The sequence below is a fragment of the Ranitomeya imitator genome, chromosome 5 (genome assembly GCF_032444005.1).
Source record: "Ranitomeya imitator isolate aRanImi1 chromosome 5, aRanImi1.pri, whole genome shotgun sequence".
NCBI classification, from domain to species: Eukaryota; Metazoa; Chordata; class Amphibia; order Anura; family Dendrobatidae; genus Ranitomeya; species Ranitomeya imitator.
The window spans coordinates 192,326,892-192,353,336 of record NC_091286.1 but is presented as its reverse complement, the minus strand read 5'-3'; the positions used below and the strand labels follow the sequence as shown (position 1 = coordinate 192,353,336).

The 26,445-nt window shown below is 45.3% G+C and overlaps 1 protein-coding gene across 1 annotated transcript in view; it reads right to left on the bottom strand.

The window, feature by feature from the left end:
* Positions 1-26,445, bottom strand: part of LOC138680613 (troponin T, cardiac muscle isoforms-like) — a 302,991-nt gene that overhangs the window by 241,899 nt on the left and 34,647 nt on the right. The window contains exon 3 of the mRNA XM_069767943.1: positions 989-1,010. Within this exon, the coding sequence (XP_069624044.1) occupies positions 989-1,010 (22 nt within the window). The remainder of the gene's footprint in view (positions 1-988; positions 1,011-26,445) is intronic.

Genomic DNA, 26,445 nt, shown 5'->3' with positions numbered 1-26,445 from the left:
TCATCTCCGCTTGCGCTGATTGCCGGCAGAGCAGAGGAGAATGATGAGAGCCGTTTTCAGCACCCGGCACCGGGGAACAGCGCTTACTGTAGCGCTTTTTCAATGGCACCGATGTGTGTCACACGGATGACATCCATGTGTGTTCTCATGTGCACACATGCGGGAAGTTTTGCTGCCCGTGCTGACGGTAAAAAATGGACATATCTACGTGTGGGGCACACGGACACACAGTCTGTGGAAACACACTGACATGTGCACAGACCCATTCATTTTAATGGGTTTATATGTGTCAGTGTCTCCAGTACGTGTGAAAACTGTCACCACACATACTGGAGACATGGATGTGTGAAAGAGGCCTAAAACTGAGGAGGGAGAGAAGAGCGATTCTCCTCCTCCTCTGCTGGGATGGATAGAAATTGGTGGAATGATTTGTTGCTGAGCTGCCTCCACCAATCTCATATCTGTCTCTGCACACTATTTAATGTTGCAACTATGGTACTCACAAGTCCGAGATCATGTTAGGAAAGGTGAGCAAACAACCTCCATCATCCTTTAGAATATACTGTATCAATGGGAATATTCTGAAGGATGATGGGGGTTCTAGCCATATTTAATGTAAATATACACTGTAATGTAGTGTCCAAAGTGTTTATTGCAAATGTGACTGCCACCTCCCTCATCTTTCAGAATACATCCATATATACAGTAAGTGGATGTAGTCCTGAGGATGAGGGAGGTGGTAGTCACAATATACGGTATTACAGGCACCTGAACTGTAATTCACAGATCCCCCATAATAGAGTGTCATCCACAGATAATGTTTTTGTATTTTATTAAAGGTTTTTGCACAATATTTGGCTCAAAATATGTTTTCTTATTTTCCTCTCTAAAATCTAGGTGCGTCTTATTATCAGGTGCATCTTATAAAGCGAAAAATGAGGTATATGATTTGACTAATTAGCAGTGATTACAGAATATAAAAACTTACTTGGGTTTGGGTTTTGTCTCCTCTAGAAAAAAAAATAGAAAAAAGGGTTACAGTCAATAAAGAATTGGGACATCCTATTTTTTGTGTAAGGTGCAGAATACTGTACAATTGTGATAGTACTGAGCAATGTAGTTATTTGGATTTCTAGGGTTAATCAGTTATCAAAGTATGTAAAATTATTTTTTCAATTGCGTGGCCCATATATTTAGTATTTATCTATTTCCACATATCCAATATTTTATATTTGTCAATATAACACGAATAATTATCATCGTTATATTAGGATATATTTGTTAGAATGCTGTAAGTCCCACAGCTGAGACCTACACAGGTCATTAGAGTGTTACAATGGAAGTAAAATCTATAAGTAAATGCACAATACTCGATAGGTCAGGGGTGAACTGGCAAAAACTGGTAGCACACAGAAATTAACTATACATTGTATGTAATATATTCACTGAGACATCTCAACAAAGATATGCAGCAGCACAAAAAGTGTACTAGATTATATGCAGACACTAAACATATAAATATTAAAATGGAAACTATAAAGTAAGCCCATCTGCCAATGACAAGACCTCTGCAGATGAGTCTTGACACCAACACTCCCATAGTTGTATAATGCAGCCCCATAGTGGTATAATGCACCCACATAGTGATATAATGCACCCCATAGTTGTATAATGCACACCTATAGTAGTATAATGCACCCCCACAGTGATAAAATGCAACCCTATAGTAGTATAATACACCAACATAGTGGTAAAATGCACCCCCAAAGGGGTAAAATGCAGCCTCATAGAAGTATAATGCAGCCCCATCGTGGAAAATGCAGCCCAATAATAGTATAATGCACAACATAGTATTATAATGCACCCCCAAGATGGTATAATGCACCCCCATAGTAGTATAATGCACTTCATAGGTATAATGCACCCCCATATTAGTATAATGCAGCCCCATAGCATTATAATGTAACCCATAGTAGTATAATGCACCCCCATGAGAAGGTGTGTCCAAATGTTTGGTCTGTACTGTATAACCTGTAACAATATACTTTTCAAGAAGGGTATCCAGTCCCCTTTTAAATTTTAGTAATGAATCACTCATTACAACATCATACGGCAGAGAGTTCCATAGTCTCACTGCTCTTACAGTAAAGAACCCACGTATGTTATTATGCTTAAACCTTCTTTCCTCCAGACGTAGAGGATGCCCCCTTGTCCCTGTCTCAGGTATATGATTAAAAAGATCATCAGAAAGGTCTTTGTACTGTCCCCTCATATATTTATACATTAAAATAAAATCACCCCTTAGCCTTCGTTTTTTCAAACTAAATAACCCCAAGTGTAATAACCTATCTTGGTATTGCAGACCCCCCAGTCCTCTAATAACCTTGGCCGCTCTTCTCTGCACCCGCTCTAGTTCAGCTATGTCTTTCTTATACACCGGAGACCAGAACTGTACAAAGTATTCTAAGTGTGGTCGAACTAGTGACTTGTATAGAGGTAAAATTATGTTCTCCTCATGAGCATCTATGCTTCTTTTAATGCATCCCATTATTTTATTTGCCTTTGTAGCAGCTGCCTGACACTGGACACTGAATATGAGTTTGTTATCCACCCATACTCCCAGGTCTATTTCATTGTCGGTTTTGCCCAGAGTTTTAGAATTAAGCACATACTTATACATCTTATTACTACTACCCAAGTGCATGACCTTCCATTTATCCCCATTAAAGCTCATTTGCCATTTATCAGCCCAAGCTTCAAATTTACATAAATCATCCTGAAATATAAAATTGTCCTCCTCTGTATTGATTACCCTGCAGAGTTTAGCGTCATCTGCAAATATTGAAATTCTGCTCTGTATGCCCCCTACATTAATAAATATGTTAAAATGAAGAGGGCCGGATACTGACCCCTGTGGTACCCCACTGCTAACCGTGGACTCTCCAAGTGTGCTCCATTAATAACCACCCTTTGTTTCCTATCCCTGAGCCAGCTCTTAACCCAATTACACATATTTTCCCCTATCCCCATTATTCTCATTTGATGTATCAACCTTTTGTGTGGCACCGTATCAAAATCTTTTGAAAAGTCCATATACACTACGTCCACTGGGTTCCCTTGGTCCAGTCCAGAACTTACCTCTTCGTAGAAATTGATCAGATTAGTCTGACAGGAACAGTCCTTAGAAAACCCATGTTGATATTGGGTGATGAGGTTATTCCTCTTCAGATACTCCAGCATAGCATCCCTTAGAATACCCTCCAAGATTTTACCCACAGTAGAGGTTAAGCTTACTGGCCTATAAGTTCAGTTTTTGTCTCATTTTTGAATATTGGCACCACTTTTGCTATATGCCAGTCCTGTGGTACAGACCCTGTTATTATGGGTGGTAGTGGTATAATGCACTCCCTAGTGGTATAATGCACCCCCATAGTAGTATATTGCACATCCATAGTAGTATATTGTGCCCCATAGTAGCATAATGCACCCCATAGTAGTATAATGCACCACCATAGAAAAATAATGCACTCCCATAGTTGTATAATGCACCTCCATAAGTAGTATGATGCACCCCCATAGTGGTCTATAGCACCCTCATAGTTGCATAATGCACCTCCATAGTAGTATAATGTGCCCCCATAGTAGCATAATGCACCCCCATAGTAGTATAATGCACCACCATAGAAGTATAATGCACTCCCATAGTTGTATAATGCACCACCATAGTTGTATAATGCACCTCTCTAAGTAGTATGATGCACTCCCATAGTGGTCTAATGCACCTTCTTAGTTGCATAATACACCTCCATAGTGATATAATTCACCCTATACTAGTATAATGCACCCCCACAATAGTATAATGCACCCCTATATTAGTATCATACACCACCATAAAGGTAACATGCACCCCCGTATTAGTTTAATGCAATCCCATTGTGGTATAATGAACACCCTAACGGGTAAAATATGCAACCCATAGTAGTATAATGCATTCCCATAGTAGTATTATGCACTCCATAGTAGTATAAACACAGCCATAGTTGTATAATGAAGCCCCATAGCAGTATAATGTACCTCCATAGTATTATAATGCAGCCACAAAGTAGTATAATGCACCTCATAGTACTATAATGCACCCCAATAGTAGTATAATGCATCCCATAGTAGTATAATGCAGCCCACAGTTATATAATACAACCCCATAGTGGTATAATGCAGCCTCATAGTAGTATAATGAAGCCCCATAATATTATAATGCACCCTCATAGTAGTACAATGCAGCACCATAGTAGCATAATGCAGCCCCATAGTAGTATAATGCAGCAACTTATTAATAATAATAATCTTTATTTAGATAGCGCCAACATATTCCACAGCGCTTTACAGTTTAACAGTTTCAAGCACAACAGTCGTGAGTAACAACGTTAACAATACAATACATAGTTACATAGTTATTAAGGTTGAAGGAAGACTTTAAGTCCATCTAGTTCAACCCATAGCCTAACCTAATTTGCCCTAACATGTTGATCCAGAGGAAGGCAAAATAAAACCATGTGGCAAAGAGTAAGCTCCACCTTGGGGGAAAAAAAATTCCTTCCCGACTCCACATACGGCAATCAGACTAGTTCCCTGGATCAAGGCCTATCAAGGAATCTAGTGTATATACCCTGTAACATTATACTTTTCCAGAAATGTATCCAGTCCCCTCTTAAATTTAAGTAATGAATCACTCATTACAACATCATACGGCAGAGAGTTCCATAGTCTCACTGCTCTTACAGTAAAGAATCCGCGTCTGTTATTATGCTTAAACCTTTTTTCCTCCAAACGTAGAGGATGCCCCCTTGTCCCTGTTTCAGGTCTATGATTAAAAAGATCATCAGAAAGGTCTTTGTACTGTCCCATCATATATTTATACATTAACATAAGATCACCCCTTAGTCTTCGTTTTTCCAAACTAAATAGCCCCAAATGTAATAACCTATCTTGGTATTGCAGATCCCCCAGTCCTCTAATAACCTTGGTCGCTCTTCTCTGCACCCGCTCCAGTTCAGCTATGTCTTTCTTATACACCGGAGACCAGAACTGTGCACAGTATTCTAAGTGTGGTTGAACTAGTGACTTGTATAGAGGTAAAATTATGTTCTCCTCATGAGCATCTATGCCTCTTTTAATGCATCCCATTATTTTATTTGCCTTTGTAGCAGCTGCCTGATACTGGCCACTGAATATGAGTTTGTCATCCACCCATACACCCAGGTCTTTTTCATTGACGGTTTTGCCCAGAGTTTTAGAATTAAGCACATAATTATACATCTTATTACTTCTACCCAAGTGCATGACCTTACATTTATCCCCATTAAAGCTCATTTGCCATTTATCGGCCCAAGCTTCTAGTTTACATAAATCATCCTGTAATATAAAATTGTCCTCCTCTGTATTGATTACACTGCAGAGTTTAGTGTCATCTGCAAATATTGAAATTCTACTCTGAATGCCCCCTACAAGGTCATTAATAAATACCGTATATACTCGAGTATAAGCCGACCCGAGTATAAGCCGACCCCCCTAATTTTGCCACAAAAAACTGGGAAAACTTATTGACTCGAGTATAAGCCTAGGGTGGAAATGTAGCATTTACCGGTGAATTTCAAAAATAAAAACAGATCATTATTTCCCCATAGCTGTGCCATATAGTGCTCTGCACCGTTCATATTGCCCCATAGATGCTGCACAGATGCCCCATATAGTGCTGTGTGCCGTTCATACTGCCCCATAGATGCTGCACAGATGCCCCATATAGTGCTGTGTGCCGTTCATACTGCCCCCATAGATGCTGCACAGATGCCCCATATAGTGCTGTGTGCCGTTCATACTGCCCCCATATAGTGCTGTGTGCCGTTCATACTGCCCCCATAGATGCTGCACAGATGCCTCATATAGTGCTGTGTGCCGTTCATACTGCCCCCATAGATGCTGCACAGATGCCTCATATAGTGCTGTGTGCCGTTCATACTGCCCCCATATAGTGCTGTGTGCCGTTCATACTGCCCCCATATAGTGCTGTGTGCCGTTCATACTGCCCCCATATAGTGCTGTGTGCCGTTCATACTGCCCCCATATAGTGCTGTGTGCCGTTCATACTGCCCCCATATAGTGATGTGTGCCGTTCATACTGCCCCCATATAGTGCTGTGTGCCGTTCATACTGCCCCCATATAGTGCTGTGTGCCGTTCATACTGCCCCCATATAGTGCTGTGTGCCGTTCATACTGCCCCCATATAGTGCTGTGTGCCGTTCATACTGCCCCCATATAGTGCTGTGTGCCGTTCATACTGCCCCCATATAGTGCTGTGTGCCGTTCATACTGCCCCCATATAGTGCTGTGTGCCGTTCATACTGCCCCCATATAGTGCTGTGTGCCATTCATACTGCCCCCATATAGTGCTGTGTGCCGTTCATACTGCCCCCATATAGTGCTGTGTGCCGTTCATACTGCCCCCATATAGTGCTGTGTGCCATTCACACTGCCCCCATAGATGCTGCACATAAATCTGTGCTGCCGCTGCTGCTGCTGCAATAAAAAAAAAAAACCACATACTCACCTCCCTTGATTGCAGCTCCCAGCGTCCGGTCCCGGCGCCTCCATCTTCCCGGCGTCTCTGCTCTGACTGATCAGACAGAGGGCGCCGCGCACACTATATGCGTCATCGCGCCCTCTGCCTGAACAGTCAGAGCGCAGACGCCGGGAAGATGGAGGCGCCGGGAAGATGGAGCGACGCCCGGCGGCTGGAACGCGGACAGGTGAATATAACATACTTACCTAGTCCCAGCGATCCTCGCGCTGTCCCTGCCTTCCTCCCCGTCTTCTGTGCTGCAGCATCTTCCTGTCAGCGGTCACCGGCACCGCTGATTAGAGAAATGAATAGGCGGCTCCGCCCCTATGGGAGGTGGAGCCGCTTATTCATATCTCTAATGAGCGGTCCCACGTGACCGCTGAAGAGGGGAAGACGCTGCAGCACAGAAGACGGGGAGGAAGGCAGGGACAGCGCGAGGATCGCTGGGACTAGGTAAGTATACCTCAGCGCCCTCTCCCCCTCACCCGCCGACCCCACCACTACCGTGACTCGAGTATAAGCCGAGGGGGGCACTTTCAGCCCAAAAATTTGGGCTGAAAATCTCGGCTTATACTCGAGTATATACGGTATGTTAAAAAGAAGAGGGCCCAATACTGACCCCTGTGGTACCCCACTGCTAACCGCTACCCAGTCCGAGTGTGCTCCATTAATAACCACCCTTTGTTTCCTATCCCTGAGCCAGCTCTCAATCCACTTGCACATATTTTCCCCTATCCCCATTATTCTCATTTTATGTATCAACCTTTTGTGTGGCACCATATCAAAAGCTTTTGAAAAGTCCATATACACTACATCTACTGGGTTCCTTTGGTCCAGTCCGGAACTTACCTCTTCATAGAAACTGATCAAATTAGTCTGACATGAACGGTCCCTAGTAAACCCGTGCTGATACTGGGTCATGAGGTTATTCCTCTTCAGATACTCCAGTATATCATCCCTTAGAATGCCCTCCAGGATTTTACCCACAGTAGAGGTTAAGCTTACTGGCCTATAGTTTCTGAGTTCAGTTTTTGTTCCCTTTTTGAATATTGGCACCACATTTGCTATACGCCAGTCCTGTGGTACAGACCCTGTTATTATGGAGTCTTTAACCCCTTTACCCCCAAGGGTGGTTTGCACGTTAATGACCAGGCCAATTTTTACAATTCTGACCACTGTCCCTTTATGAGGTTATAACTCCGAAACGCTTCAACGGATCTTAGCGATTCTGAGATTGTTTTCTTGTAACATATTGTACTTCATGATAGTGCTAAAATTTCTTCGATATAACTTGCGTTTATTTGTGAAAAAAACGGAAATTTGGCGAAAATTTTGAAAATTTCACAATTTTCCAACTTTGAATTTTTATTCTGTTAAACCAGAGAGTTATGTGACACAATATAGTTAATAAATAACATTTCCCACATGTCTACTTTACATCAGCACAATTTTTGAAACAAACTTTTTTTTTTCAAGGAAGTTATAAGGGTTAAAATTTGACCAGCAATTTCTCATTTTTACAACCAAATTTACAAAACCATTTTTTTTAGGGACCACCTCACATTTGAAGTCATTTTGAAGGGTCTATATGGCAGAAAATACCCAAAAGCGACACCATTCTAAAAACTGCACCCCTCAAGGTGCTCAAAACCACATTCAAGAAGTTTATTAACCCTTCAGGTGATTCACAGCAGCAGAAGCAACATGGAAGGAAAAAATTAACATTTTACTTTTTAGTCACAAAAATGATCTTTCAGCAATAATCTTTTTAATTTCCCAAGGGTAAAAAGAGAAAATGGACCTCAAAAGTTGTTGTCCAATTTATCCTGAGTACGCTGATACCCCACATGTGAGGGGGAACCACTTTTTGGGCGCATGGCAGGGCTCAGAAGGAAAGGAGCGCCGTTTGACTTTTTCAAGCTAAATTTGGCTGGAATTGAGATCGGACGCCATGTCGCGTTTGGCGACCCCCTGATGTGCCTAAACAGTGGAAACCCCCAAGTGACCCTATTTTGGAAACTAGACCCCCTAAGGAACTTATCTAGATGTGTCATGAGCACTTTTATCCCCCAAGTTATTCACGAAAGTTTATAACGCCCGGGCGTGAAAAAAAAAATTCCTATTTTTTCCACAAACATGATCGTTTAGTCCCCAATTTTTTATTTTCTCAAGGGTAAAAGGAGAAATTGGACCCCAAAAGTTGTTGTCCAATTTGTCCTGAGTACGCTGATACCCCATATGTGGGGGGGGACCACTGTGTGGGCGCATGGCAGGGCTCAGAAGGAAAGGAGCGCCGTTTGACTTTTTCAAGCTAAATTTGGCTGGAATTGAGATCGGACGCCATGTCGCGTTTGGCGACCCCCTGATGTGCCTAAACAGTGGAAACCCCCCACAAATGACCCCATTTTGGAAACTAGACCCCCTAAGGAACTTATCTAGATGTGTCATGAGCACTTTTATCCCCCAAGTGCTTCACGAAAGTTTATAACGCCCGGGCGTGAAAAAAAAAAATCCTATTTTTTCCACAAACATGATCGTTTAGTCCCCAATTTTTTATTTTCTCAAGGGTAAAAGGAGAAATTGGACCCCAAAAGTTGTTGTCCAATTTGTCCTGAGTACGCTGATACCCCATATGTGGGGGGGGACCACTGTTTGGGCGCATGGCAGGGCTCAGAAGGAAAGGAGCGCCGTTTGACTTTTTCAAGCTAAATTTGGCTGGAATTGAGATCGGACGCCATGTCGCGTTTGGCGACCCCCTGATGTGCCTAAACAGTGGAAACCCCCCACAAATGACCCCATTTTGGAAACTAGACCCCCTAAGGAACTTATCTAGATGTGTCATGAGCACTTTTATCCCCCAAGTGCTTCACGAAAGTTTATAACGCCCGGGCGTGAAAAAAAAAATTCCTATTTTTTCCACAAACATGATCGTTTAGTCCCCAATTTTTTATTTTCTCAAGGGTAAAAGGAGAAATTGGACCCCAAAAGTTGTTGTCCAATTTGTCCTGAGTACGCTGATACCCCATATGTGGGGGGGGACCACTGTGTGGGCGCATGGCAGGGCTCAGAAGGAAAGGAGCGCCGTTTGACTTTTTCAAGCTAAATTTGGCTGGAATTGAGATCGGACGCCATGTCGCGTTTGGCGACCCCCTGATGTGCCTAAACAGTGGAAACCCCCCACAAATGACCCCATTTTGGAAACTAGACCCCCTAAGGAACTTATCTAGATGTGTCATGAGCACTTTTATCCCCCAAGTGCTTCACGAAAGTTTATAACGCCCGGGCGTGAAAAAAAAAAATCCTATTTTTTCCACAAACATGATCGTTTAGTCCCCAATTTTTTATTTTCTCAAGGGTAAAAGGAGAAATTGGACCCCAAAAGTTGTTGTCCAATTTGTCCTGAGTACGCTGATACCCCATATGTGGGGGGGGACCACTGTTTGGGCGCATGGCAGGGCTCAGAAGGAAAGGAGCGCCGTTTGACTTTTTCAAGCTAAATTTGGCTGGAATTGAGATCGGACGCCATGTCGCGTTTGGCGACCCCCTGATGTGCCTAAACAGTGGAAACCCCCCACAAATGACCCCATTTTGGAAACTAGACCCCCTAAGGAACTTATCTAGATGTGTCATGAGCACTTTTATCCCCCAAGTGCTTCACGAAAGTTTATAACGCCCGGGCGTGAAAAAAAAAATTCCTATTTTTTCCACAAACATGATCGTTTAGTCCCCAATTTTTTATTTTCTCAAGGGTAAAAGGAGAAATTGGACCCCAAAAGTTGTTGTCCAATTTGTCCTGAGTACGCTGATACCCCATATGTGGGGGGGACCACTGTTTGGGCGCATGGCAGGGCTCAGAAGGAAAGGAGCGCCGTTTGACTTTTTCAAGCTAACTTTGGCTGGAATTGAGATCGGACGCCATGTCGCGTTTGGCGACCCCCTGATGTGCCTAAACAGTGGAAACCCCCCACAAGTGACCCCATTTTGGAAACTAGACCCCCTAAGGAACTTATCTAGATGTGTCATGAGCACTTTTATCCCCCAAGTGCTTCACGAAAGTTTATAACGCCCTGGCGTGAAAAGAAAAATTCCTATTTTTTTCCACAAACATGATCGTTTAGTCCCCAATTTTTTATTTTCTCAAGGGTAAAAGGAGAAATTGGACCCCAAAAGTTGTTGTCCAATTTGTCCTGAGTACGCTGATACCCCATATGTGGGGGGGGACCACTGTTTGGGCGCATGGCAGGGCTCAGAAGGAAAGGAGCGCCGTTTGACTTTTTCAAGCTAACTTTGGCTGGAATTGAGATCGGACGCCATGTCGCGTTTGGCGACCCCCTGATGTGCCTAAACAGTGGAAACCCCCCACAAGTGACCCCATTTTGGAAACTAGACCCCCTATGGAACTTATCTAGATGTGTCATGAGCACTTTTATCCCCCAAGTGCTTCACGAAAGTTTATAACGCCCTGGCGTGAAAAAAAAAATTCCTATTTTTTTCCACAAACATGATCGTTTAGTCCCCAATTTTTTATTTTCTCAAGGGTAAAAGGAGAAATTGGACCCCAAAAGTTGTTGTCCAATTTGTCCTGAGTACGCTGATACCCCATATTTGGGGGGAACCACTGTTTGGGCGCATGGCAGGGCTCAGAAGGAAAGGAGCGCCGTTTGACTTTTTCAAGCTAACTTTGGCTGGAATTGAGATCGGACGCCATGTCGCGTTTGGAGAGCCCATGATGTGCCTAAACAGTGGAAACCCCCCACAAGTGACCCCATTTTGGAAACTAGACCCTCTAAGGAACTTATCTAGTTGTGTGGTGAGAATTTTGAACCCCCACGTGCTTCACTAAAGTATATAATGCCCAGGCGTGAAAATAAAAAATCCTATTTTTTCCTACAAAAATGATATTTTAGTCCCCAATTTTTAATTTTCCCAAGGGTACCAGGAGAAATTGGACCCCAAAAGTTGTTGTCCAATTTGTCCTGAGTACGCTGATACCCCATATGTGGGGAGGAACTACTGTTTGGGCACACGTTGGGGCTCGAAAGGGAAGTAGTGACGTTTTGGAATGCAGACTTTGATGGAATGTTCTGCTGGCATCATGTTCCATTTGCAGAGCCCCTGATGTGACTAAACAGTAGAAACCCCCCACAAGTGACCCCATTTTGGAAACTGTACCCCCTAAGGAACTTATCTAGTTGTGTGGTGAGAAATTTGAACCCCCACGTGCTTCACTAAAGTTTATAATGCCCAGGCGTGAAAATAAAAAATCCTATTTTTTCCCACAAAAATGATATTTTAGTCCCCAATTTTTAATTTTCCCAAAGGTAACAGGAGAAATTGGACATCAAAAGTTGTTGTCCAAATTGTCCTGATTACGCTGGTACGCCATATGTGGGAAAAAACTGTTTAGGCACACGTTGGGGCTCGAAAGGGAAGTTGTGACGTTTTGGAATGCAGAAATTGTCTGCGGTCGTCATGTTCCGTTTGCAGAGCCCCTGATGTGCCTAAACAGTAAAAAAAACCCACAAGTGACATCATTTTGGAACCTAGACCCCCCCCAAGGAACTTATCTAGATGTGCCCCCTTTTTGGAACTAATGTACGCTTTCTTGTAAAGTAAATTAGTAGTGCATGGAGGTGTGGTACAATCTGAAGCAATCCTTCATACACAGGCCAGGTTTTTCGGGGCAGGTGTCGCATTGATAAATGGTGTCCTTGCGTATTCCCCTTTTGTAACACACTCGGCACCTTTTTTGCGGCTTACCTTTTCTGCCGGTTGGCGGGACCACCCCCGGAAAATGCTGGCCTGGTACGATACGAGCACCTTCAGTTCCGGAAGTACTGGGGCCCTCTCCTTCCGGAGTACCAAATATCAGGGCCTTAACCACTACCTCCTGGAACTGAAGGTACGACGTATCGGTGTGGCGTGCACATCGTAACAGCAGGAAAGCGTTGAGCATTGCCATTTGTACGATGTGGACGGCCAACTTTTTGTACCACACCTTGGCCTTTCTCAAAGCACTGTATGGTTGGAGGAGTTGATCAGAGAGATCAACCCCCCCCATGCTTTTGTTGTAGCCCAGTACACAGTCCGGTTTGCAGACCTGTGTAGAGGTACCCCGTACAGTGCTGAGGGCTCTGCCATCACCATGTATGGTGGTCAAGAGAAGGACATCCCTCTTGTCCTTGTACTTGACCACCAGCAGGTGGTCGCTACATTGGGCCTTGCTCTCACCTTTTCTGAGCATCTGCCGAAGTAGCGTCTTTGGGAGGCCTCTCTGATTTTTGCGCACAGTACCGCAGGCTGCGGTACCTCGCGCAGAGAGGGATTTGTAGAGTGGGATGCTGGTATAAAAGTTATCAGTATAGAGGTGATAACCTTTATCCAGCAGTGGGTGCACCAAATCCCACACGATCTTCCCACTCACTCCCAGGACAGGAGGACACTCAGGGGGTTCAATCCTGCTGTCCTTCCCTTCATACACTCTAAACCTGTGGATGTACCCTGAGGCACTCTCACACAGCTTGTAGAGTTTGATTCCGTACCTGGCCCTTTTGTTGGGCAGGTATTGACGGAATCCGAGCCGCCCCTTAAAATGGACCAAGGACTCATCCACGCAGATGTCCCTTTTGGGCACGTACACTTCAGAAAACTTTTTGTTGAAGTGTTCGATGACCGGCCGAACTTTGAACAGACGGTCAAAGTTGGGGTCATCTCGTGCGGGACACTGTGCATTATCGGAATAATGCAGGAATTTATGGATGGCCTCAAAACGTCTCCGAACCATGGCCATTCGGAATACTGGAGTGTTATATAAAACATCTACACTCCAATATTGCCGCATTTCTGGCTTCTTCACGATCCCCATGTGGAGGACCAGGCCCCAAAACTGCATCATTTCAACTGCGTCTACAGGAGACCAGTTGGAAAATGATGTACCGGGGTTTTGCTCCAAAAATTGACGAGCATACAAATTAGTTTGCTCCACCATGAGGTTAATAAAATCCTCAGAGAAAAAGACTTTGAAAAAGTCTGTTTCTGTGAGGCCCGTAGTGTCAAACTTGATTCCTGATTCTGCCACAAAATCAGGAATCAGTGGCTCGTAATTTTCGGGGGGCGAGGTCCATGTGGGTTCCGCAGTGGGGAGCGCTGGTTCAGGAGTGGTGGGGGCTGCCTCATCTTCTGTCCTGGGGCGTCTGCGTGGTGGTTCCGCAGGACCCGAGGAGGAAGAGGAGGAGGAGGAGGAAGAGGAGGAGGAGAAGGAAGAGGATGAAGAATCAGAAAAGTGAAGAAAAGTGGGATCCTCTCCCTCGCTATCAGTGTCGGAGGCAAGGAAAGCATATGCCTCCTCCAATGAATAGCGCTGTTGGGACGAACGGGACGAGCGGGACATTTTTGTGTGAATATGGTGATTGGGTGCACTTTATTGATAACTGTATGTGTATGTGTGGGGGGATAGTGATTTGTGCAAACTTATCTGAAAAGAAAATGCTAAAAGGAGAAGAAAAACCTGTAAAAAAAAAAAAAAAGGCAGGCACAAACTCTGATAAGAGAACTGCGTCACTTATCAAAGTTTGGCGGCTGCGGGATGTGTGTACGGAGGTTGCGCAAAAAGGCTGAAGGGAAAAAAGCGAGCGCGAGAGTTGATCGGTGAACTGCGTCACCAATCAACGCTCGGCGGCTGTTAAATGGGCGCACGGAAGGAGGTGCAAAGGGGGGTAAAAAGAGGGGGAAGGGAGATGGGGGTGGAAGTGGGGATTGGGCAGGGATCAGTGATCAAAACGTACGGTTGTAGTCAGGTGGCGCAAAAGGGGGGTGAAAAAAAAAAAAGGAAAACGGCAGGCACAAACTCTGATAAGTGAACTGCGTCACTTATCAAACTTTGGCGGCTGCGGAATGTGTGTACGGAGTTGGCGCAACGGGGGTGAGGGAAAAAAAGCGAGCGCGAGCGTTGATCGGTGAACTGCGTCACCAATCAACGTTCGGCGGCTGTTAAATGGGCGCACGGAAGGAGGTGCAAAGGGGGGTAAAAAGAGGGGGAAGGGAGATGGGGGTGGAAGTGGGGATTGGGCAGGGATCAGTGATCAAAACGTACGGTTGTAGTCAGGTGGCGCAAAAGGGGGGTGAAAAAAAAAAAAAGGGAAAACGGCAGGCACAAACTCTGATAAGTGAACTGCGTCACTTATCAAACTTCGGCGGCTGCGGAATGTGTGTACGGAGTTGGCGCAACGGGGGTGAGGGAAAAAAGCGAGCGCGAGCGTTGATCGGTGAACTACGTCACCAATCAACGTTCGGCGGCTGTTAAATGGGCGCACGGAAGGAGGTGCAAAGGGGGGTAAAAAGAGGGGGAAGGGAGATGGGGGTGGAAGTGGGGATTGGGCAGGGATCAGTGATCAAAACGTACGGTTGTAGTCAGGTGGCGCAAAAGGGGGGTGAAAAAAAAAAAAGGAAAACGGCAGGCACAAACTCTGATAAGTGAACTGCGTCACTTATCAAACTTTGGCGGCTGCGGAATGTGTGTACGGAGTTGGCGCAACGGGGGTGAGGGAAAAAAAGCGAGCGCGAGCGTTGATCGGTGAACTGCGTCACCAATCAACGTTCGGCGGCTGTTAAATGGGCGCACGGAAGGAGGTGCAAAGGGGGGTAAAAAGAGGGGGAAGGGAGATGGGGGTGGAAGTGGGGATTGGGCAGGGATCAGTGATCAAAACGTACGGTTGTAGTCAGGTGGCGCAAAAGGGGGGTGAAAAAAAAAAAAAGGGAAAACGGCAGGCACAAACTCTGATAAGTGAACTGCGTCACTTATCAAACTTCGGCGGCTGCGGAATGTGTGTACGGAGTTGGCGCAACGGGGGTGAGGGAAAAAAGCGAGCGCGAGCGTTGATCGGTGAACTACGTCACCAATCAACGTTCGGCGGCTGTTAAATGGGCGCACGGAAGGAGGTGCAAAGGGGGGTAAAAAGAGGGGGAAGGGAGATGGGGGTGGAAGTGGGGATTGGGCAGGGATCAGTGATCAAAACGTACGGTTGTAGTCAGGTGGCGCAAAAGGGGGGTGAAAAAAAAAAAAGGAAAACGGCAGGCACAAACTCTGATAAGTGAACTGCGTCACTTATCAAACTTTGGCGGCTGCGGAATGTGTGTACGGAGTTGGCGCAACGGGGGCGAGGGAAAAAAAGCGAGCGCGAGCGTTGATCGGTGAACTGCGTCACCAATCAACGCTCGGCGGCTACTAAATGTGCGCACGGAGGCGGCACAAATGGGGGTGGAGGGGGTAAAAAGAGGGGGAAGGGGGATTGGGGTGGATGAACGGGGATTGGGGTGGATGAACGGGGATTGGGGTGGATGAACGGGGATTGGGCAGGGATCAGGGATAAAACTTACGTTTAGTTGTCTTCTTTCTTTAGCAGGGATTGTGGTGCTACAGGCTGCTGTGGCACCACAATACCCAGCACGGCAGGGAGATCCAGGCACAAAATCCAGCAGGGAGATCCAGCAGTATGACCGCTCTGTAGGAATCCTCAGCTAGAATGAGGACCCTGCAGAGCGGTCATACACAGGTCAGGCAGGTGACACAGACAGGTCACAGAGCGGTCATGCTGCTGCTGTGACCTGTCATTGGTGGGATCGACCATAACATCGATCCCACCAATCAGAGCTTTCCTGGTGACCTGGCTGTGACCTGCCTAGGATCGGATCTGTTCGCGCCATCCTAGGCAGGTCACAGCCAGGTCACCTGCAGGGCACAGAGCGGTCACAGAGGGATCGCCGCTGCGCCCTGTGATTGGCGCGATCGACGATGACATCGATCGCGCCAATCGGCTCCTGCAGGCCCTGCTGGGCCTGCACTGTGTCCTATCCTAGGATCGGTGCTATTAGAGCACCGATCCACGCAGGTTCCGGCAGGGCACAGCGCGGTAATACCGCGCGGTGCCCTGCGATTGGCGCGATCGATGCGATCGGCGATCGCGCCAATCCGGGCTGTTCTTGCCGGTGCCTGGCGTTGCCAGGCACCGGACCTAGGATCGAGTACATCGGTACTCGATCCTAGCCTGTGACCTCATTGTTTCAGCCGCTCCGATTGGCTGAAACAATGAGAATGGCTGTGATTGGCTGTTCAGAATTGAACAGCCAATCACAGCGATCGAGAGGGCGGGTGGGCGGCGACAATGCCCTGGATGCCGAGGCCATCTCCCCCCAGGTGAGATGGCGTCGGAATTTTAATGCGATCACCGCGACTTAAGTCGCGGTATCGCATTAAAGGGCAGGACGTACTATCCCGTCAAGGGTCAGATAGGCCCAGGGCACCTCGACGGGATAGTACGTCCAAGGTCACAGAGGGGTTAAAGATTAAAAATAATGGTCTATCAATGACTGTACTTAATTCCTGCAGTACTCGAGGGTGTATCCCAACCGGGCCCGGAGATTTATCAATTTTAGTGATTTTTAGACGCTGCCGCACTTCCTGCTGGGTTAAGCAGGTGACATTTAATGGGGAATTTTTATCACTAGTCATTTTGTCTGCCATGGGATTTTCTTGTGTAAATACTGATGAAAAAAAGTCATTTAGCATATTGGCTTTTTCCTCATCCTCATCCACCATTTCACCCAGACTATTTTTAAGGGGGCCAACACTATCATTTTTTAGTTTCTTACTATTTATGTAGTTAAAGAATATTTTGGGATTATTTTTACTCTCTCTGGCAATGAGTCTCTCTGTCTCAATCTTTGCTGCCTTGATTTGCTTTTTACAGAATTTATTTAATTTTTTGTATTTATTTAATGCCTCCTCACTACCTACTTCCTTTAATTCTCTAAATGCTTTCTTTTTGTCACTTATTGCGCCCCTTACAGCTCTATTTAGCCATATTGGTTTCCTCCTATTTCTAGTATGTGTATTCCCATACGGTATATACTGTGCACAGGTCCTATCCAGGATGCTAATAAATGTCTCCCATTTTCTTTGTGTATTTTTGTGTCTCAGGATTTCGTCCCAGTTAATTGCACCAAGATCCTCTCTCATCCGTTGGAAATTTGCCCTCCTGAAGTTTAGTGTCCTTGTAACCCCTCTATTACACATCTTTTTAAAGGATACATGAAAACTTATTATTTTGTGATCGCTATTCCCCAAGTGACCCCCAACCCTTATATTTGCTATGCGGCCTGGCCTGTTGGTTAATATTAGGTCTAGCGGTGCCCCCCTTCTTGTTGGGTCCTGAACCAGCTGTGAAAGGTAATTGTCTCTCACAGTTGTCAAAAACCGATTACCTCTGCTGGAACTGCAGGTTTCTGTTCCCCAATCTATTTCAGGGTAGTTGAAGTCCCCCATAATAATGACTTCTCCTTGAGTCGCAGCTTCATCTATTTGCTTTACGAGGATATTCTCTATTGCTTCCATTATTTTTGGAGATTTATAACAAACCCCTATCAGTAATTTATTATTTTTTCCCCCTCCCCTTATCTCCACCCACAGGGATTCTACATTTTCATTAAATTCACCTATATTATCACGCAGGATGGGTTTTAAGGACAATTTTACATATAGACACACCCCTGCCCCTCGCTTATCTGTACGGTCATTTCTGAACAGACTATAGCCCTGCAAGTTAACAGCCCAGTCATGGCTCTCATCCAGCCACGTTTCAGATATCCCCACCATGTCATAATTATGCTCCAACAACATTAGTTCTAATTCGTCCATTTTGTTGGCGAGGCTTCTGGCATTAGTATACATGCACGTGATGTTCCTCTCTGTACCTCTACTCTTTCCTGGCCCCTTCATGACCCAGCCTATTTTGACCTTAAAGACCTTGCCGTTTTTTGCAATTCTGACCAGTGTCCCTTTATGAGGTAATAACTCAGGAACGCTTCAACGGATCCTAGCGGTTCTGAGATTGTTTTTTCGTGACATATTGGGCTTCATGTTAGTGGTAAATTTAGGTCAATAAATTCTGCGTTTATTTGTGATAAAAACGGAAATTTGGCGAAAATTTTGAAAATTTTGCAATTTTCACATTTTGAATTTTTATTCTGTTAAACCAGAGAGTTATGTGACACAAAATAGTTAATAAATAACATTTCCCACATGTATACTTTACATCAGCACAATTTTGGAAACAACATTTTTTTTTGCTAGGAAGTTATAAGGGTTAAAATTTGACCAGCGATTTCTCATTTTTACAACGAAATTTACAAAACCATTTTTTTTAGGGACCACCTCACATTTGAAGTCAGTTTGAGGGGTCTATGCGGCTGAAAATACCCAAAAGTGACACCATTCTAAAAAATGCACCCCTCAAGGTACTCAAAAGCACATTCAAGAAGTTTATTAACCCTTCAGGTACTTCACAGCAGCAGAAGCAACATGGAAGGAAAAAATGAACATTTAACTTTTTAGTCACAAAAATGATCTTTTAGCAACAATTTTTTTATTTTCCCAATGGTAAAAGGAGAAACTGAACCACGAAAGTTGTTGTCCAATTTGTCCTGAGTACACTGATACCTCATATGTTGGGGTAAACCACTGTTTGGGCGCACGGCAGGGCTTGGAAGGGAAGGAGCGCCATTTGACTTTTTGAATGAAAAATTGGCTCCACTCTTTAGCGGACACCATGTCACGTTCGGAGAGCCCACGTGTGCCTAAAAATTGGAGCTCCCCCACAAGTGACCCCATTTTGGAAACTAGACGCCCCAAGGAACTTATCTAGATGCATAGTGAGCACTTTGAACCCCCAGGTGCTTCACAAATTGATCCGTAAAAATGAAAAAGTACTTTTTTTCACAAAAAAATTCTTTTAGCCTCAATTTTTTCATTTTCACATAGGCACCAGGATAAAATGGATCCTAAAATTTGTTGGGCAATTTCTCCTGAGTACACCAATACCTCACATGTGGGGGTAAACCACTGTTTGGGCACATGGTAAGGCTCGGAAGGGAAGGAGCGCCATTTGACTTTTTGAATGAAAAATTATCTCCATCGTTAGCGGACACCATGTCGCGTTTGGAGAGCCCCTGTGTGCCTAAACATTGGAGCTCCCCCACAAGTGACCCCATTTTGGAAACTAGACCCCCCAAGGAACTTATCTAGATGCATATTGAGCACTTTAAACCCCCAGGTGCTTCACAGAAGTTTATAACGCAGAGCCATGAAAATAAAAAATATTTTTTTTTTCCTCAAAAATGATTTTTTAGCCTGGAATTTCCTATTTTGCCAAGGGTAATAGGAGAAATTAGACCCCAAATGTTCTTGTCCAGTTTGTCCTGAGTATGCTGATACCCCATATGTGGGGGTAAACCACTGTTTGGGCGCACGGCAGGGCTCGGAAGGGAAGGCACGCCATTTAGCTTTTTAAATGGAAAATTAGCTCCAATCATTAGCGGACACCATGTCAGGTTTGGAGAACCCCTGTATGCCTAAACATTGGAGATCCCCCACAAATGACCCCATTTTGGAAACTAGACCCCCAAAGGAACTAATCTAGATGTGTGGTGAGGACTTTGAACCCCCAAGTGCTTCACAGAAGTTTATAACGCAGAGCCATGAAAAAAAAAATATATATATTTTCTCAAAAATGATCTTTTAGCCTGCAATGTTTTATTTTCCCAAGGGTAACAGGAGAAATTTCACCCCAAAAGTTGTTGTCCAGTTTCTCCTGAGTACACTGATACCCCATGTGTGGGGGTAAACCACTGTTTGGGCACACGCCGGGGCTCGGAAGTGAAGTAGTGACGTTTTGAAATGCAGACTTTGATGGAATGCTCTGCGGGCGTCACGTTGCGTTTGCAGAGCCCCTGATGCGGCTAAACAGTAGAAACCCCCCACAAGTGACCCCATTTTGGAAACTAGACCCCGAAAGGAACTTATCTAGATGTGTGGTGAGCACTTTGAACCCCCAAGTGCTTCACAGAAGTTTACAACGCAGAGCCGTGAAAATAATAAATACGTTTTCTTTCCTCAAAAATAATTATTTAGCCCAGAATTTTTTATTTTCCCAAGGGTTACAGGAGAAATTGGACCCCAAGAGTTGTTGTCCAGTTTCTCCTGAGTACGCTGATACCCCATGTGTGGGGGTAAACCACTGTTTAGGCACACGTCGGGGCTCAGAAGGGAAGTAGTGACTTTTGAAATGCAGACTTTGATGGAATGGTCTGCGGGCTTCACGTTGCATTTGCAGAGCCCCTGGTGTGCCTAAACAGTAGAAACCCCCCACAAGTGACCCCATTTTAGAAACTAGACCCCCCAAGGAACTTATCTAGATATGTGGTGAGCACTTTGAACCCCCAAGTGCTTCACAGACGTTTACAACGCAGAGCCGTGAAAATAAAAAATCATTTTTCTTTCCTCAAAAATGATGTTTTAGCAAGCATTTTTTTATTTTCACAAGGGTAACAGGAGAAATTGGACCCCAGTAATTGTTGCGCAGTTTATCCTGAGTATGTTGGTACCCCATATGTGGGGGTAAACCACTGTTTGGGCACACGTCGGGGCTCAGAATTGAGGGAGCACCATTTGACTTTTTGAATACAAGATTGGCTGGAATCAATGGTGGCGCCATGTTGCGTTTGGAGACCCCTGATGTGCCTAAACAGTGGAAACCCCTCAATTCTAACTCCAACACTAACCCCCCCACACCCGTTACCCTAATCCCAACTGTAGCCATAACCCTAATCACAACTCTAACCCCAACCCTAACCCTAAGGCTATGTGCCCACGTTGCGGATTCGTGTGAGATTTTTCAGCATCATTTTTGAAAAATCCGCGGGTAAAAGGCACTGCGTTTTACCTGCGGATTTTCCGCGGATTTCCAGTGTTTTTTGTGCGGATTTCATCTGCGGATTCCGCACGGTATTTTCCGCACCATGGGCACAGCGGATTTGGTTTTCCATAGGTTTACTTGGTACTGTAAACCTGATGGAACACTGCTGCGAATCCGCAGCGGCCAATCCGCTGCGGATCCGCAGCCAAATCCGCACCGTGTGCACATGGCCTAATTCTAAAGGTATGTGCACACGCTGCGGAAAACGCTGCGGATCCGCAGCAGTTTCCCATGAGTTTACAGTTCAATGTAACCCTATGGGAAACAAAAATCGCTGTACACATGCTGCAGAAAAACTGCACGGAAACGCAGCACATTAGTGTTTCCAGCCATGGCCGATGATATTGCAGCATCGGCCATGGCTGGATTGTAATATTTCACCCGTTATAATAGGTGAAATATTACAAATCGCTCTGATTGGCAGTTTCACTTTCAACAGCCAATCAGAGCGATCGTAGCCACGGGGGGGTAAAGCCACCCCCCCTGGGCTAAACTACCACTCCCCCTGTCCCTGCAGATCGGGTGAAATGGGAGTTAACCCTTTCACCCGATCTGCAGGGATGCGATCTTTCCATGACGCCACATAGGCGTCATGGGTCGGATTGGCACCGACTTTCATGACGCCTACGTGGCGTCATGGGTCGGGAAGGGGTTAAATTATTAACTGTTCTAACCCCACCCCCCATGCCGCCGCCACCCCCAACTTCCTTATTTGTGCCCAGGTCTCTGTCTGCACTATCTTCCCCTCCTATAAATTGAATACCCTCCCCCCCAATCCCTAGTTTAAACAATCCTCCAACCTTCTAGCCATTTTCTCCCCTAGCACAGCTGCACCTTCCCCATTGAGGTGCAGTCCATCCCTAGCGTAGAGCCTGTAGCCAACTGAGAAGTCGGCCCAGTTCTGCAGGAACCCAAACCCCTCCTTCCTACACCAATTCTTGAGCCACTTATTAGCCTCCCTAATCTCCCGTTGCCTCTCTGGCGTGGCACGTGGTACAGGCAGTATTTCGGAGAATACCACGTTGGAGGTCCTTGCTTTCAGCTTGCGGCCTAATTCCCTGAAATCATCTTTAAGGACCTTCCACCTACCTCTAACTTTGTCATTTGTGCCAATGTGCACCATGACCGCTGGGTCCTCACCAGCCCCTCCCAATAATCTGTCCACCCGATCAGCGATGTGTCGGACTCGAGCGCCAGGAAGGCAGCACACCGTTCGACGATCCCCGTCTTTGTGACAGATTGCCCTATCTGTTCCCCTAATAATTGAGTCCCCCACTACCAGCACCTGTCTGGCCTGCCCTGCTCTCCTATTTCCCTCCTTACTGGAGCAGTCACTCCCCCGGTTTTCAGAGGACATGCCTGGCTGCAGCAGTGCTACCCCTGTACTGGCACCCCCCTCATCTGCCAACTTAGCAAACTTATTGGGGTGTTCCAGATCAGGACTAGCCTCCCTGGCACTCTTCCCTCTACCCTGCTTCCTAACTGTAACCCAGCTTGCTACTTCATCGTCCTGCAGCTCCATCCTACCATCCCCCCCCTCATCTGTCCCATTGAGCGTCTGCTCTGTGAGCAGAAGACTCCTCTCCATATTGTCTATGGATCTCAGTGTTGCCAGCTGCACATTTAGAGTCAGAATCTGGGTTTCCAAATGCACAATGTGCTCACATCTCGCACAGCAGTATGCACCCTCGATCGGCTGCTCAAGGACTGCATACATGTGGCAAGATGTGCACTGGATGGCATTAACAAGAGTGGAGCACATTTCCTAATGGGGATTGCACCAGACAGAAACGGTAAATAATAAAAAAATAAATAAATAAATACAAAATATTAATACAAAACAGACAGCAATTCAGTAATTCCTCCCTTGGAAACTCCCTGACTCCAAAGTCACTGAATCACAAGTCACACTTACCGCCGTCCACACTTACACTCAGCTCACACTCAGCTCGCTCACACTCGCTATGCTGAAAATTTATAGATTTTTTTTTCTAGTTCCCCTCAACAGCAATCAACCTTGCTGTTGAAATGCACTTCCAAAAATGACTTGAGCCCCAAACAGCTGCCCCTTATAAACCCTTAACTATGAGCCCCCACCCTAAGTTAACCCCTTATGAATATAGCTACTCCAAATTCAGCAACTCACACCAATTCACACAGGTATTTGTTAAAGGCTTTCCAAATACCTCTTCACTGAATCACAAGTCACACTTACCGCTGTCCACACTTACGCTCTGGTCACACTCAGCTCGCTCACACTCGCTATGCTGAAGATTTATAGATTTTTTTTTTCTAGTTCCCCTCAACAGCAATCAACCTTGCTGTTCAAATGCACTTCCAATAATTAAAGCAAAATAAGATGACCCTGCTCGTGAGAGCTTACAATCTACAATGAGGTGGGAAGATACAAAGCACAGGTGTGTATTTACAATGATGTATTTACAATGATGGTCCAGCCATCTTCAGGGAGTGGGGGATTGATGGAGATAGTGAATGGGCTACACACAAACATAAAATGACTGATTATTACTGAATGTGGTAGGCCGCTCTGAACAAATGTGTTTTGAGCGAGAGCCTAAAACTATGCAAATTGTGGATGGTCCTAATATCTTGGGGTAGAGCATTCCAGAGGATTGGCGCAGCACGGGAGAAGTCTTGGAGTCGGGAGTGGGAGGTACGGATTAGTGCAGAGGTTAATCGAAAGTCATTTGCAGGGCACAGCGGTTAGTTAGGCCGATAGACAGAAATGAGGGAGGAGATGTAAGGGGGTGCCGCACTGTGGACAGGTTTGTAGGTGAGAACAAGTACTTTTAATTGTAACCTGTAATGAATGGGCAGCCAGTGTAATGACTGGCAAGTATAGTACTATAGTAGTATAGTAGTATAATGCAGCCCCATAGTAGTATAATGCACCCTCATAGTGATATAAAGCCGGGTTACGTGCGCCATTCTTTCTGTGTTTCTGTGATTGATAGGCTGCTGTACACACACACAGCAGCCCTGCCCTGCCCTAGGCTTTGTTTAATTATGCACCTGTGTCTCAGCCTGTCTCACCCTTTATCTGTGGTGCTGAATGGGCAGTGTGGAGGTTGGATCCGAAATGTCTGTCTGGACCTGGTCAACCTTTATCCTCGCTTGCCTCCTCTGGCGCCATGGGAGTGATTCAGTTATGCTCCAGGTACAGCTTACATTTAATGTGGTCTTGCTTTTAGTTCATTTAGGAGGCCTTTATAGCACAGCGAATATAAAAAACGTAGTGTAGGACTGCCCCATTATGAGAATGCCGTGAAGAGGCGGGGTGGCTCGAAGAATTGATCAATTGTTTGCTAAATGTCTCATTTTGAAAATACAGTTAGAAATCAATATGTGCATTTGCTCTTTATGTATTGCGTCTTAACCTTAGGCAGCGCTGGCTTCTCCCCTCTTTGGCTCTCCCCTTTTACTTGTGCGCCCACAGCCACGGACAGGGTCGCCGCTACCGTGACATATCCCTTTAAGTTTCGGACCCGGTACCCCAAGGCCCTGGCGGGTATTCCAACTGCATCACTATATTAAGCATAACGATTTTTAATTGGAAATCTTGCCTTCTAAATTGCCACTGAAACGCAGGTTTAGCACAAATGATTTGGAATAGTTACCGTATATACTGGTGTATAAGCTGAGATTTTTAGCACATTTTTTGTGCTGAAAACACCCCTCTCGGCTTATACATGAGTCATTGCCGGTGGGGGAGAAGAAAACATCATACTCACCCTCCTGGTGTCATCGCTGCATATCAGTCCCTGCATCTCGTGCGCCGGCATCTTTCTTCCTGACTTCCTTCCTGTGCCATCATTAACCTTTATGCAGTATTATATGTGGCATAATTTTGTATGGAGCATCTTATGGGGACATCATTAACCTTTGTGCAGCATTATATGGGGCATATTTTGTATGGAGCATCTTATGGGGACATCATTAACCTTTGTGCAGCATTATATGGGGCATATTTTGTATGGAGCATCTTATGGGGACATCATTAACCTTTGTGCAGCATTATATGGGGCATATTTTTGTATGGAGCATCTTATGGGGGTCATCATTAACCACGGTGGCTCGGTGGATAGCACTGTAGCCTTGCAGCGCTGGGGTCCTGGGTTCAAATCCCACCAAGGACAACATCTGCAAGGAGTTTGTATGTTCTAACCGTGTTTGCGTGGGTTTCCTCCGGGTTCTCTGGTTTCCTCCCACATTCCAAAGACATACTGATAGAGAATTTAGATTGTGAGCCCCAATGGGGACAGTGATGATAATGTGTGCAAACTGTAAAGCGCTGTGGAATATGTTAGCGCTATATAAAAATAAAGATTATTATTATTCTTAACCAGGTACGCTGTATAAATCTCAGAGAAGAACTGCTCACACTGTCCTCAAGAGTGAGATAGCCCGAGTTATCGGCATGCCAGAAGAATTGATGCAACCTCATGTGCTGTTCCATGTATATTCCTCAGTTTCCATGTATGTTGTTATATTTTACTCTGCTGCCACCCAATGGCCTTTTTCTGTATGGCAGCTTGTTTTTCATGTATTTCTTGTGGGCATGTCTTACATCCGGTTCAGGGGTCAAATCTTCTCTTCCTCTGGCAGCCATTTCCAGTTTACTTTCTGTTGTGAGAGGACGTGCTTTTGAACTGGGCTTAGGAAGGCATCAGTCTTTCGATCACTCTCTCATGCTGCTCACACTTGCAGTCATACTTGATGCTACATCTTATTGTACCCTGTCTACCCTGCATTTCTGGAGAAGTTCTGTATTACCAGTTATACGCTGTATGTCCAGATCTACAAAATAAACAAGTCTGGATTACACAATCCCTGGAGTGCATCATCTCTCTGGACGCTGAGCAGCATTGGTCCTGTCTGCCTCATATCGAGGAAATGCGAAGGTACGATTATCTCTCTCACAACTCTTATTAGTCTGCGACACCTTCATTCGCCTCATGTGGGGACAGAACAGTCGAAAGACTGCCTTGAAGCCCGGCCAG